At 52.4% G+C, this 12,956-nt stretch overlaps 1 protein-coding gene across 6 annotated transcripts in view; it reads right to left on the reverse strand.

Moving 5' to 3' along the window:
• The window catches only part of HM13 (histocompatibility minor 13), a 37,887-nt gene that overhangs the window by 17,980 nt on the left and 6,951 nt on the right, over positions 1–12,956 (reverse strand). For all 6 annotated transcript variants that reach the window (XR_002974670.4, XR_006655276.2, XM_024559153.4 and 3 more), the window contains exons 2-4: positions 11,344–11,442; positions 6,349–6,431; positions 940–1,028 (exon numbers count right to left, since the gene is read on the reverse strand). Coding sequence is in view for 4 of the 6 variants with exons in the window: in XM_024559153.4 (XP_024414921.2) it covers positions 940–1,028; positions 6,349–6,431; positions 11,344–11,442 (271 nt within the window). In the remaining 2 variants the exon portion in view is untranslated. The remainder of the gene's footprint in view (positions 1–939; positions 1,029–6,348; positions 6,432–11,343; positions 11,443–12,956) is intronic.

The raw sequence follows: 12,956 nt of genomic DNA on the forward strand, positions 1-12,956 counted from the left end.
GACTTTTATTTGGACATGAGGCCAACCAGCTCGTGGCCACATTTTCCAGCTTCCCTGTTGCCGAATGGGACTGTGGTTCAGCTGCCTCTCCTTCCATGTGGAGGGGGTTTGGGGTGACGCTGCACCATCCCAGACCCAAGGGCCAGTGAGTGTGGCAGAGCAGGACAGGTAAGGCCTGGGACCCTGAAGACTGTGGCGCAAGCTTAGCCTTAAAAAAAAAAATTCAACAATCATTTCTTGGGCACAGACGCACTAGAGATGCGAAAAATAATCATACAAAATCGCTGCTCTCTAGGGGCAAGACAGAATGCGCGAGGCTCCAGGAAGAGAGCGCGACATTCACAGGCCCAGACTGTTATGAGAAACACCTTCCCTTTGTGAAGCCACTGACAGTCCGGCTCCAGCACATGCACACACATCCTAACCAATCTCCAAAGCCCAGGCTCTCCCCAGTGCTCCGTACTTTTCATCTTTAAAAATCCATGGAACCTCCCTTTCAAATTAGGTGGGAAAGTGATCACACTGAAAGTACTCTTGTTACATGATAAAAATAGCCACGACGGGCAGCTTCCACGAGCGTTTACTACAGCCAGGCAGTGTGCCGATGCTTTCTGTTCATCGCCTACTTGTGTCCTAACAGCTTGCCTCCAAGGGAGGTAACAGATCGTCATTTCTATTTTACAGATGGGAAAAAAAAGCCCCACAAAAACACCCAAGGCTCAGAGAGGTAAAGGTGCTCACCCAGAATCCCCTCTGCAGGCAGTGGCAGAGCTGGGATGTGAACCCGGGCAGGGTGACCCCAGAGCCCACCTTCCCCATCCATCATTCGCTCTACCGAGGAGTCCCAATGTCAGAGGGACCAAGGTGGGGGTGGCGGGGGGGTGGGGTGGGGGTGGATAGGGGAGACAGCCCAGGCAGGGGAAGGCGGGCAGCGCTGACCTTCCTTGTTCTCCCCGGAGCCCTGCGTGAAGAGCAGCTGGTACTGCCGATTTGGGAAGCCGGCTGGAAAAAGCTTATTCATGAAGGGGCTGGAAGAAAAGACAAAGCGGATTGGCACGTGGTGCACCCAAGAGCAGCCACAGCCCCGAAGGCCCCACAAGCCCCCGTCTCCAGCTGTGACCTCCAGCATGCTCCCAGCTGTCCTGGTGGCAGGTGCTATTGTGCCCATTCGACACACTTGGAAACAGAGGCCCTGAGGGGTAAGTGACTGCCCAGGGTCACCCAGGGAGCCAGCATCTAAGCTGAGACATGAGCCTTGGGCCCCGGACTCCAGGGCTTCCATAATGCCTCTTGGTCACCACCCAAGAAATACACACAGGCAGACTTTCACGTGAAACAGTTTGCGGGAGAGCAGTGGGTTCCTGGTCTGGTCCAGGCACTGTCTGTATGAGCCCCTCCCTCGAGAACACACATTCCGGGACTCCCTTCCAGACCCACTAAGTCAGATGACCTCACGGTCACCTACTCCCTTGACTTGGGAGGCCTGAGATTTCTACAAACTTGTCGGACTTGATAGGCCAAATGAATCACAGCCCCTAGGGCAGAAATATCCTCATTAACACCAGGATGGGCTTGGCCTCTTCCCTCATTACCCAGCGCACACTGCTTCCTGGCCAGGCAGGGAACAGACTTTCTTTCCTGGATCACCTATAGAACAAGACGAGCGTATCAGGCCTCTTGGCCCAACTTGGTCCCGAAGGGTGGCAGAATGTGGAGTGGTGACAAGCTTGGGTGCCCCAGCCCCGAAGCCTAACCTGCTACACAGCAGCTGTGTGGCCCTGGATGAGTCCCTTTAGTGGCCTGTCTGCCTGTGGGGATACTACCACCTGTGTCAGGTATTGCTGTAAAGAGAGGGGAGCGGGCAGGGGAGAAGCTAGCCCAGCGCTGGACCCACAGCAGGGATGTAGGAACTGTGAGCCCCCTTCTTCACTGGAGCTGGTCCTGAGCCTCAGCCCGAAAGCATCTGGCAAGGCCTGACGGACTGACGTGACTAATGGAGCAGGCAAATCCAGAACGGCGTTTCTAATGATGCATAAAGGGAAGTAGGCCAGGAGGGAACCAGGGCACAGTGGAAATGCGGGGAAAAGGGAGCCCTCATTCTAAGAGCCTGGGGCTTAGAGAAAGAAGATGTGGAGTTAAGAAGAATCTCTGGCCTCAGTCTCCCCACTTTTCAAACAGCCAACCCCTCCAGGTCTGCAAGGCTGTGGCAGGACGAGGGGTGGCAGGCCTGAGGATGGGATCGGGAGTGGGCTTCCTCAGCAGGCTCTGAGCAGGTGGGAGGCAGAAGCTGGGATGAGTGAGGCTGAAAGCCACTTTCAGCTCAGTTTGCTGAACCACTTTTGGGCAAGTCTGAGGCCAGAGTGTATGCGCAGAGACAGAGAGAAGGCCTAAGGAACTAAGCCCTTCATTCTAGTCTGGCCTCTTCCTTAGAAGCTCGGTATTTGGCTTCTCAACCAGTAGAATGCTGTGATTCAGAATACGGACTCTGGAGGTAGATTCCTGGGTTCAAACCCCAGATCTGCCACTTATTAGCTGTGTGACCTTGGGAAAGTTACTTAACTGTTCTGTGCAACGATTCCTTCATTTGGAACACTACAATATCTTCCTCATAGCCTTACAAAGAAGATTAAATGAATGCTTGGCACTCTGTAAGTTTAATTGCAGTTTCAGCTTCAAGTAGGAAGCCTCTACACTGATATCTTTGTTATCCCCAAGAAAAGAGGGGCTGCTGGGCAACACAGGGCAAGAGTCAAGCAACCTGGCTGGTATGAGCCTGCACTGGAGGGCAGGGGTCCTGTCTCATCACTGTCACCCCGCCCATGCCAGGCCTGGTGCAGGAGGCTGCTGGCAAATGCCTGACTGAATGCCTCTGAATGCAGACTGTTCTTGGCCCTCAGTGGCCCACATCGAAGCTAAAGGTCACTGCTTCCTGCTGGGAAACCACATCCTGCTTCGCTCTCCACTGGGCATGGAAGGCACGGCTCAGTGACACTAGTGACATGGCCTCCTCTTCCCAGAGTGGCAAATTTGGGCTTTCCGGGACTGTTTTCCCCTAAAGCAGGTGTCCCCAACCTCCGGGCCGTGGACCAGTACCAGCCCAGGCCTGTTAGGAACTGGGCCGCATAGCAGGAAGTGAACTTGAACGTAATACGCTTGAATCATCCCAAAATCATCCCCCCACCCTCTGGTCCATGGAAAAATTGTCTTCCATGAAATCAGTCCCTGGTACCACAAAGGTTGGGGACCAGTGCTCTGAAGGTCAGCTGGGTATGAGCTCACAGGTGATAAAAATACGCTGAGGTTCCTTGGCAGGAAGGGTTCTGGCATGGGCTGGAGTCTCGGTGATTGTGCAAGGTAAAGGCAGGCAGTAGCTCCAGGCGGCCTGCAGCTCCCGCCTTGCCCAAACCCCAGCCTGCGGTTTCTTTCCAAAGAGGCCTGCAGTGGGCGAGGAAATGGTGGCGGAGGTGGAAGGAACCCTACAGGCTTTGGGGCTCAGGTCTTTCAGCTTTCCTGCAGGCTGCTCCTGTGCCAGTCCCCTGGAGATCTCAGGCCCCCTGGGAGACAGTGGCTGGGCGATCCCCTCTTTAAGCTCTCTCTTCCCCCCTTCACTTTTGCCACAATTGGGAAGAGTACTGGCCACAGAATCAGACAGATCTGGGCTGAGAAACCAACTCTGCTCCCACCAGCTGTGGACCCTGGTGGTCTCTGAGTCCCGGTCTCTCCGTATCAAACCTTCAGACCTTGTCGGATCCTGAGGAGGGTCTGGCTCTCAATCAGCTCACCAGAATTCCACCCCCATAGACCTCCTATGAGAAAGTATTTTACACAACTCAATTTGACTGAAGAATAAAGGTATATTTAATCCTTGGACCAACTTTTTAAATAGCATGATCAAATTATGCCCTCTTCCTCCTCCTCTTTTTTAAATTAAAATTATACTCAGCCAGTTCTTTTCCATGTAAGTTTTACAATAACAATTTCCTTCATCTCACAGTTTCTAGTCCATTTCGTATTTTTCAGAGGACAGCTCTGACCCTGCATGGCGGACAGCTCTTCTTGCCTGTGACTAGCCATTATTTTTATAAGGTCTAATCTTCCTGGGTCAAGTTTTGTGCTCTGAATTTTACCAAGAAAATGGTTCTTCTGATAGTTTTCAGTCACTCGCAAACATCGCCATGTGCAGTTTTAGCTGCTGTTGGTTCTGTTTTGTTAATTTCTATCAGTAAAAACTATGAATTTGTTAAAAGGCAGACGAACAACTGTTTCTTAGCTAATCCATGACAAATTTGGGATTAGGTCCCTCAGTTACTGTACTAAAGTAAAAAAAAAAATGTCTTTGGCGTCAAAACGACAGGTTCAAAACATTCTGCTTGGGCAGCTGGATGCAGCTCTTGCGCGGTTGTTAGGGAACAAGTGAATCAACCTACGCCCAGCACAGGGCCTACCGAGCCACCAGGTGACACCAGCTTTCAGTATGTACTGGGTTCTTTCACTCTCTGAGGGAGGTTGGGCTGTGGGGATGGGGAGGGGTCTCAAGCCTCTCAAAGATTCCGGGGTGGAATAACTGAGCACTGGAGTGGGGGCTGGGTTGGGGGAAGACCCTACTCAGGACGGGAAAGGGTGGGTCCCAGTGTCTGGCAGTGACTTTCTGGACCCCGCCCCACCCTGGGTCCATGAGGAAGGGAGAGATCCGTCTTTCAGGAAGGGTGACTGGGTCTGTCACTATCTTGCTAGGGCCAAATCAGAGGTGCCTTTGATTTTGTAGGACGGGAGCTGGATGAGAACTCCCCAGGTGGCTAGACTGAAGGCAGGTAGAGCTGAACAACACTGAACTCAGTCAGAAGACAATTCAAGTCCCAGCTGTGGCCTCGGGCCAGCAGCTCACCCATGGCACACTCGGCACTGTGCTCAGGTCTGCAACGTGCCTAGATCTGCCCGGCGCCCCGACCCGCGGTACTTGGAGGATCTCCACCTGGTGAGTAAAAAAGCTGGTGTGCGGAGATTGAGTAGCTAACACAAATATGGAGCCGGCCCAGCCAGCCTCAGTTCCAGGGCCATCTGCCTCTCGAGCTCACACGCCTGCCTGCCAGCATGCCTAGAGGGATGAGGCCAACTCACCTCGGCTTTCAATGCCTCTGTGAGCAGACCCTGCTCCTTCTCTCTAGATTGCTCTCTGACTGCTACGGGAAGATTCTGACTGCCCCTCGACATGCACAACCCTCCGGCTCCTGGCCTGGCCTTTCTCTCCTTGCCTCTTCCAGGTTTCCTACCCTTCCAGGCTGAGTTCAAGTTGCATTCTTCCGTTTTGGGAACTTTCCCTGGTCTGCTGGCCATCTCAAGGTTGTTCTGTCAGTTGTCCTCGGCCTGAGACTGCAGCACTTCAAGAGGCCAGATTGAAACAGATGGGGGTACTTTCGTAGCTGGGCTGGGGGCACAACGCCCACGTGGTGAGTGGGCTAGGGACGCCGAGTGTTTACTGTGCACAGAGAACCAGCAGGTCCAAAATGCCACCAGCAGTCCTACCTGAGGGTCTCTGGTCTGGGTCCTTCACTCCCACTGAACCGACAGAAGACGTGGCAATCTGACCAGGTGACAGTGGAAAAAAGGATGGGCCCTGGGGCCACACAGACCTGCCGTTGAATCTTGGCTCTGCTGCTTATCGGCTGTGTGATATTAGCAAACTTGTTAACCTCTCTGAGCTTCAGTTTCCAGTGTGACGCAGGAATTAAAGCAGAAGCTAACCTAATAGGCTATCTGGCAGGTTAACACAATGATGATAACAACAAGAGTTAGCAGTTACTGAGCGCGTTCAGTAGCAGACACTGTGCTAAATGCTTTCCACATGACCCATGAGGAAAGGTGCTAGCATTCTCCTCCACATTCAGGGAGGCAATTGAGGCCAGACGGATTAAGTAACTTGCCCAGAGTCACAGGGCTATTGAATGGCAGAGTCTGGAGTCAGAGTCAGGTAGCCGAATTCCAGGGCCTGCCCTCCTAACTCCTCACGGCACCACCCCTCTCTCATGAACTAAGACCACACGTGAGGTGCCTCGCACGGCGCCTGGCGCAGCGGGCTGCAGCACCTGGCAGGGGGCACTGGAGCTACTCAGCTCAGCACTGCTCACAAGTATTACCTTCCCAACAACCGGGAACACTCTTCTCACTCCCTGCAAGGGAACTGTGGCCCAGAGAGGTCACGCTTCGTGTCCCAGGTCACCCACGGTGTGACACAGAGGAAAGACTCCCTTGGGTTTTACAGCCAGGGTTCAAACCTGGCTCTGAATGATGCCAAAGGTCATGCTCTCATCCAGGACCCTGTACTGGCTCCTGAAAAAGCTGCCTTCTGACCTGATGGTGTGGGACAGGGCCAGGATCCCCAGCACGAAGAAATACATGGACAGCAAGAGGTTGATGTACTCCTGGGAGAATATCTGAGGCAGAAATACAAAGAGAAACAGAAAGTCAGGGTTGCCGGTGGCTGTGAGGAAACCAGAGTTCCCACTCTTCCTCTTCTGGAGGTCAGTCGCCCCCCTCCGGAGTTGGCGCACAGTGTCAGGAAGAATCTCCGACAGCACAGAGGCCTCCTGGTTTCTGTGGCTACAGGGAAGAAAGAGAGGACCACCAGATGCACCTCCCCAAGGAGTCGGTGGGTTTGCGCTTGGCGGCTCGGATCCTGGGGATGGGCAATGCTGTGGTTCGTGGGGCAGGGGGGCCTGGACTGCAGAGTCCAAATACAGCTGTCTGGACCTAAGAACGCACGCTTCACAGCGTCCTTCTCCAAGGCCCTGAGCACGCTGGTGACAAGTCATCTGCACCCTGCCCCACTCTCCACACCCCGCTCTTCTGGACAGCCCTCCCAGCTGGAAGTTATGACAGCCAGCCTGACAGCTGCTTCTTGGCCTTACCGTGTGTTGTCAGGTGAAACTGAGAAACGCTCTCTCAGTGTTCCAGGGCCAGCTGTCACCTGCTGTTAGTTCTAGGCTTTGGGAAGGCTCTGCCACGCTCTGCCATGTTCACTGCATTGTCTTCTGACATTGCTATCACGGGGGTCTCTAACTGGGAGGCAGTCAGGTGCTGATGGATGGGCCACAGGGACACTGGGTACTCCCAGGTAGGGCTGTTCTGGAGTCTGTTTAAATCTGCCCAACTGATCACCTTGCTCCTCTGCTTAAAGCCTCTCAGCCGCTCCCCTCTGATCTCACAGCTCACGGCCTCCATCCTCAGTCGGCTTCTCCGGCCCTCGCAGTGACCACTGCGGGTCTCCTCAGCTGTAGCTCGTACCGTGCTGTGCTCGCTCTAATGCTGCCTGCACGCTCTCCTCTCCTCACCCAGGCCAACCCTACTCACCATGCTCCTGCTCGCGGCTCATTTTTACTGCCTACCACCTACTACATGCAGGGAAGTGTGCTAACCGTGGGGGATTCAGCAAGGAATAAGGCAGAAAAGTCCCTGCCTTCATGGATTTCATGTGCCAGTGGCGGAAAAAGAAATCTCCAAAGAAATGAATATGCAATATATTGTCAGGTGGTGAGGGTGTCAAGAAGAAAAGCAAGCAGGGCAAGTGGAGAGAGAGAGAGAAACGGGGAGCGCTGCTACTCAGACAGGTGGCCAGGGAAAGCCCCCCAACAGCCCGACACTTCATTCAGGACAGAACCCCTAACAAAGGGAGCAGCTGTGAGGGTGTGTGGGGGAAGAGCATTTGAGACAGAGGGATGGGTGAGAGCAAAGGTCCTGAGGTGGGTACATGCTTATGTGTGCAAAGAATAGTCAGGGCCTGAGTCTGGAGCTGAGAGAGCAAGGGGAGGGTGCCAGGAGATGAGGCTGGGAAGGTGGGAGGGAGACAGACTCTGCAGAGCTGTGGAAAGGCTTTGGATTCATCTGGGGGAGACAGGCTGGGATTGGGGGGCTATGATGCAATGGCTGGGAGGGTCTGTCTGCTGCCCCGTGCAGGGTAGAAGTGGAAGCAGGGCCAGTGGGGAGGGCACTGTGTAAATCCAGTGGAGGGAGGACGGTGCCTTGGGCTGGAGGGAGGGAGGGAAGTGACGAGCAGCAGTCAGACTCCAGATCTGTCTGGAACTGGACATGCAGGGTGTGCAAGGGGCTGGCTGTGAAGGCTGAGAAGCAGCAGGGAGCAGGATGGCCCCCGGGGTGTTTGGCTGAGCAGTGAGGTGGACGGAGGCGCTGCTGTCTAATATGGGGGGGTCTGGGCAGGAGAGGGGGTTCACTCCAGCATGGTTCTTCTGTTCTTTTCTGGTGCGACAGATTTTGCCTTCACAGCACTACCCAGGACTGTACCTTGCCATTTACCTATGTGATTATTTAATGAGGGTCTGTCGCCACCATTTAACACAAACTCCTTGAGGGTGGGAACGGGTGGGCTGTTTTTCTCACTCTGGTGTCCCCAGCACCCAGCGCAGGGCCTGGTGTGTAGCAGGCACTCAATAAATGTTTATGGGAAGAGTGAATGAACGGATGAGCAAATCTGTTGCCTACAGAGAAAAAGACCTACGAACACAGGCTTGTGGACTGTGTTTTCCTCATGATGATGTGGGGTGCCTCTCACATAGTGCTTTGCAACGTGGGCCCTCGGGAAATTGCTCTCTGGCCGCCCCTTCGAGCATCTGGCGGGCCTGCCCTTGCGCACCAAGTCTCACTTTCTTTGTGCCGCGACTGCTGGAAAGATTAGTTTTTATGAGCTGCCCAAAGCACTCAGTTCTAGAGGAGAAGGGCTAAAGTAAACCTCATGACTTTAAGAAACGGTACAAACTCCAGTGCTGCACTCAGGAGGAGAGGCAGACAGGCCACTGTCAGGCAGACCAACCGACCAGCCGTCGGTCTGGAGCTCAGGGGGAGTCTGGTGGCTTTGTCGCCCAGGCAGCTGCCTTTCAGCAATGTCAATGCGGCCGTTCTGGAGACGTGGGGAAGAGGAATGCTGTGTCCTCTGGCTCAAGGCAGGCTGGGCCTCACCTGCCAGGAGAGGACGGCAGGCTGAGTAATAGGCATCCAATGCCTTAAATAAAAATGTGCATACCCTCTGTTGCCAGAAATTCCTTTCTGCGGCATCTAGCCTAAGGAAGGAATCCTAAATACTAAAAATGTTAGAAGATCTTGAGGCAAGGGCCTGGGTGTGTGTGTATTCCTGGCAATTAGCACAGCAAAGACTTGAGAAATACCCGCTAAAGGCCAAGTCAGAGGCAACGGGCTCAATTCACGCACAGCCACAAGGAGATCTCAAAAGTACAGGGGAAAGAAAAAGGAAACAGAGGAGAGGCATTGCACAATTCTAGTTTTGGGAACCGGACCCTCGTTCAATACACACAGATGCACCAACACCATGTATTTTATACGGAGACACGTCTACAGACATAAACCAAACCACTGGGGCAGGCGCCTCTGGCACAGAGGGAAGTCGAGGCGAAAGATGGAGGTGGGCAGCAGGGGCAGACAGGAGAAAAAACAGGGAGGGGGGCCTGGCATGGACTGATGATGGTGTGCTTATGAGCCAAAGCATTTAGTAAAGTCAACTCTTCCCCCGAGGTCCAGGGAAAAAAAATAAAAAACAACCAACGAATATCTAATGTTACTCGATGCACTCTTATTCATTGATAAGAGTGAAAAATCAGAATGATTTTTTTCTGTGTAAAGCACGGGGGATGATGTAAGTCAACCACAGCTTCTCGGCTTGCGGGGAGAGACCGAAACCATAAAGAAGAGTGGTTCTGACCCAGCCATGAAGGAGCGAAGGAATGGGAAACGGGCACTAGCAATTGCATTTCCAACTCACGGGCAGCCTGGTAAGAACAAAGATTCGGGACGCAGCCCAGTGTGGGCGGGAACCCAGGGCAGCCAGCACACCTGTGGCTGTTAGAGGGGTGTCAGCTGTATGATCCCTTCGGAGGGACGTGGCGCCATGTGCCCAAATTACAGATGGAGACGCTACCTGATGCTGCAGATACACTTGTAAATACGTGTGCGTGCCCACCCATGCGCACGAACAGGGTCCGGCAGCACCGCTGTGATGCCTCAGCACTGACCCCGCCCCCCTCAGGGCACATCCGTAAAACAGAACCACGAGTGGCTGTGAGAAAGGCTGGGGCAGATTTAACTGTCTCGATACAAAAATACCTCCGTGGTGAGAGTTGTATGTTTGAGACATGTATTCATTTTTAAATTTTAACATATACACTATAGACACTACACTGGGGACAGGGTTACAGCTCACTTGCGCCTTTCCTTAGAATGAAAAACGTTTTTAACCATGTACATAATATTTTTAAAATGTAAAATAAAGGTTGTCCTTGAGGAATTTTATTTGATCAGGAAAAAAGTGCTTGTGACGTACTATCAAAAAAAAAAAAAAAGACACACTACCGTTAAAATGATTATTATAATTATGCTAAAAAATGCTTATTAGAAGCCCAAAAGGAGATGGCCAAAATGTCGTAAGGGATTACCTTTGTGCATTTTTCCCTCTCTTGATATTTTCCCCTCCTTTTCTTTAAGTATTCTGTGTACACTACTTTCATAATTAAAAAATAAGACATGTTAGCCCTGGCTGGTGTACCTCAGTGGATTGAGCGCTGGCCTGTGAACCAAAGGGTCATTGGTTCGATTCCCAGTCAGGGCACATGCCTAGGTTGCAGGCCAGGTCCTCAGCAGGGGGTGTGCGAGAGGCAACCACACATCGATGTTTCCCTCCCTCTCTTTCTCCCTCCTTTCCCCGTTCTCTAAAAATAAATAAAATCTTTAATAAAATAAAAAAATAAGACATATTATATTAAAAAGAGGTTTAAGGAGAGTTTGCAGTAACATGAGAAGATGCTAATGAGGTTATGAATGGGAAATGAAACCCATGCACCAGGAGGAAGAGAGGAAGGACACACCTCCAAAGGGAGTCTGTGGCTGCCTCTCGTAGTGGGGTTTTGGATGACTGCTGTTTTCCCCTTTTTACTTTTCTGTGTTTTCCAGGTTCTCAACACTGTGCCTGTGTAACTTTTATTGGGAAAATAAACCTCAACCTCGATAAATTAAAAACACATAAAGCGATTAGTATAGCCAAGGTATGTCTGAGACACAAGCTGCACCCCATCCCAACATGAAGAGTACCATGAGACCAGCCGGGCATTACGGAAACAAAACACAAAGCTCCACGCCCCAGAGAAGACAGGGGTAGAGGCCCAGGCACCAGCAGCGGTGGTCTCTGGGTAGTAGGTCGAGGGGTGAATTGTTATGATTTTCTTTCTGCTCTGTTTGCTATAAACCAACATGCATGTCTCCTGTGATGGCAAAAATAAAAGAAAAAGTTACTGAAACACAATGACACAACAGGCGGCAAAGACTTACTTTGAAAAAGAGGTAGAGCCCCAAGAGCGTGCAGCTGGCGATGATGGGGAAGCGGGCGGCGTCCCGGCTGGTGATCGTCTCGGGCACGTCCGAGGCGTTCTGGAGGGGAGAAGAAAGGCGCCTACTGAGCAGCGGTGTGATTCTGGCCTCCGAGGGCTGGACCCTGATGAGAACTGGACGCCCCTACAGCTCCACCCGCTCTAAGCCCCAGTTCAATTTGGTGCCTCAGGGGGTCCCAAGTTTTGGTAACTCGAGGCTTTGTCTCGAGGCTGTTCCCTCGGCCAAGGGTGCTGCCCAATCACCCTGGGGTGAGACCCTTGATCCTACTGTCGTGCAACTGAGGATATTCTCACCCCCAGGGAGGACCTCAGGCGTGGGTGGCATGGCTAGGGAGAAGAGCTATGGCAGAGAGGGCTATGACAGTCAGGGTGTAGAGTAACTGAAAAGACAAAAACAAAACCACCCCGGAAACTGGTAACAACAGAGCTGTCCCAGAACTCATGAGAACTCTTTCCAATTTTCTTGCGGATTAGCTAAGAGGTAAATATGGTTAATCTTTTATACCCAGTAGGTGGTGAACACTGAGGGGAAATAAACCAACGACAAACAAAACTGGCAATGGCTGAACCTGCACAGCGGAAGGCACCAACAGCGAGAAGCAAGTCCTAACGACACTTAAAACTTAAGAAATTTGGGAAAACTGAATCTGGTTAAGAGTGAAAGCCACACCTACATTTACAATGGGAGATGCTGTGGTTGGTAACAATGTGGTCTGGGTAGGGAGCTGACAGAGGATATTTACATGAAAAAGAACCGAATGCAATCAAAACAATTTCAGCATTATAAACACGGAAAGAATCGGAAATGGACTGATAGTGCAACACAGGAATTAAACATGGGAACTCTTCACAGAATTCACAGCAACAGACTTGCTAATGAAAACCCATCAGTAGCAGTGCACTGAGAACCCAGAGCGGGAAGCTTCCAGGACCATGAGGTTCCCCCCCCCCCCCCCCCCCCTGCTAGGCAGAGCCGTCTGTCCTCAAGGACTTGGCGAGCGTCACCACCACGAAGCTTTCCCAAAGCTTTTCCAGATTCCCCCACCGGGATAAGCCTACTTCACAACTGCAATTCTCACCACATTTTATGTCTAATCCTATTTCATACTGTAGCTTCCGAAAGCCCTACCAACACCAGGTCAGACTTCTGCTGAAGCCAAAGAGCAGTTCTCTCCCCAGAGCCACAGACTCGTCACAGTGCCGGAGATTCCGCCATCACGTCCATCCTGTGAATCAGCACCCCCGAGAGAAGGGGTCATGTTCAGCCGCAGAGTCCATTAATATTTTAGCTCACAGCTGCCTCCTAAAAACCAACAGGACAAAACAAGCTAAGGGGGAAGCTGCCTGGAGAGGTCGATTTTGGCCTGGGGAGGCCCTCGTGCACCACGGTGGAAGGCTGCGGAAGCGGAGGGAGACGGGGGCTTAGTGCAGGAGGCCCATGAATGGTCGGTAGGAGACGGAGAGGTGGGGAACTGGGGTGCTTGCCTGCATGGCATGCGACTGTGTACAAACTGGTCCAGCCTTTTGGGGAGGACCACGTGGCAGGTGTGCCAA

The sequence above is a fragment of the Desmodus rotundus genome, chromosome 6 (genome assembly GCF_022682495.2).
Source record: "Desmodus rotundus isolate HL8 chromosome 6, HLdesRot8A.1, whole genome shotgun sequence".
Taxonomy (NCBI): Eukaryota; Metazoa; Chordata; class Mammalia; order Chiroptera; family Phyllostomidae; genus Desmodus; species Desmodus rotundus.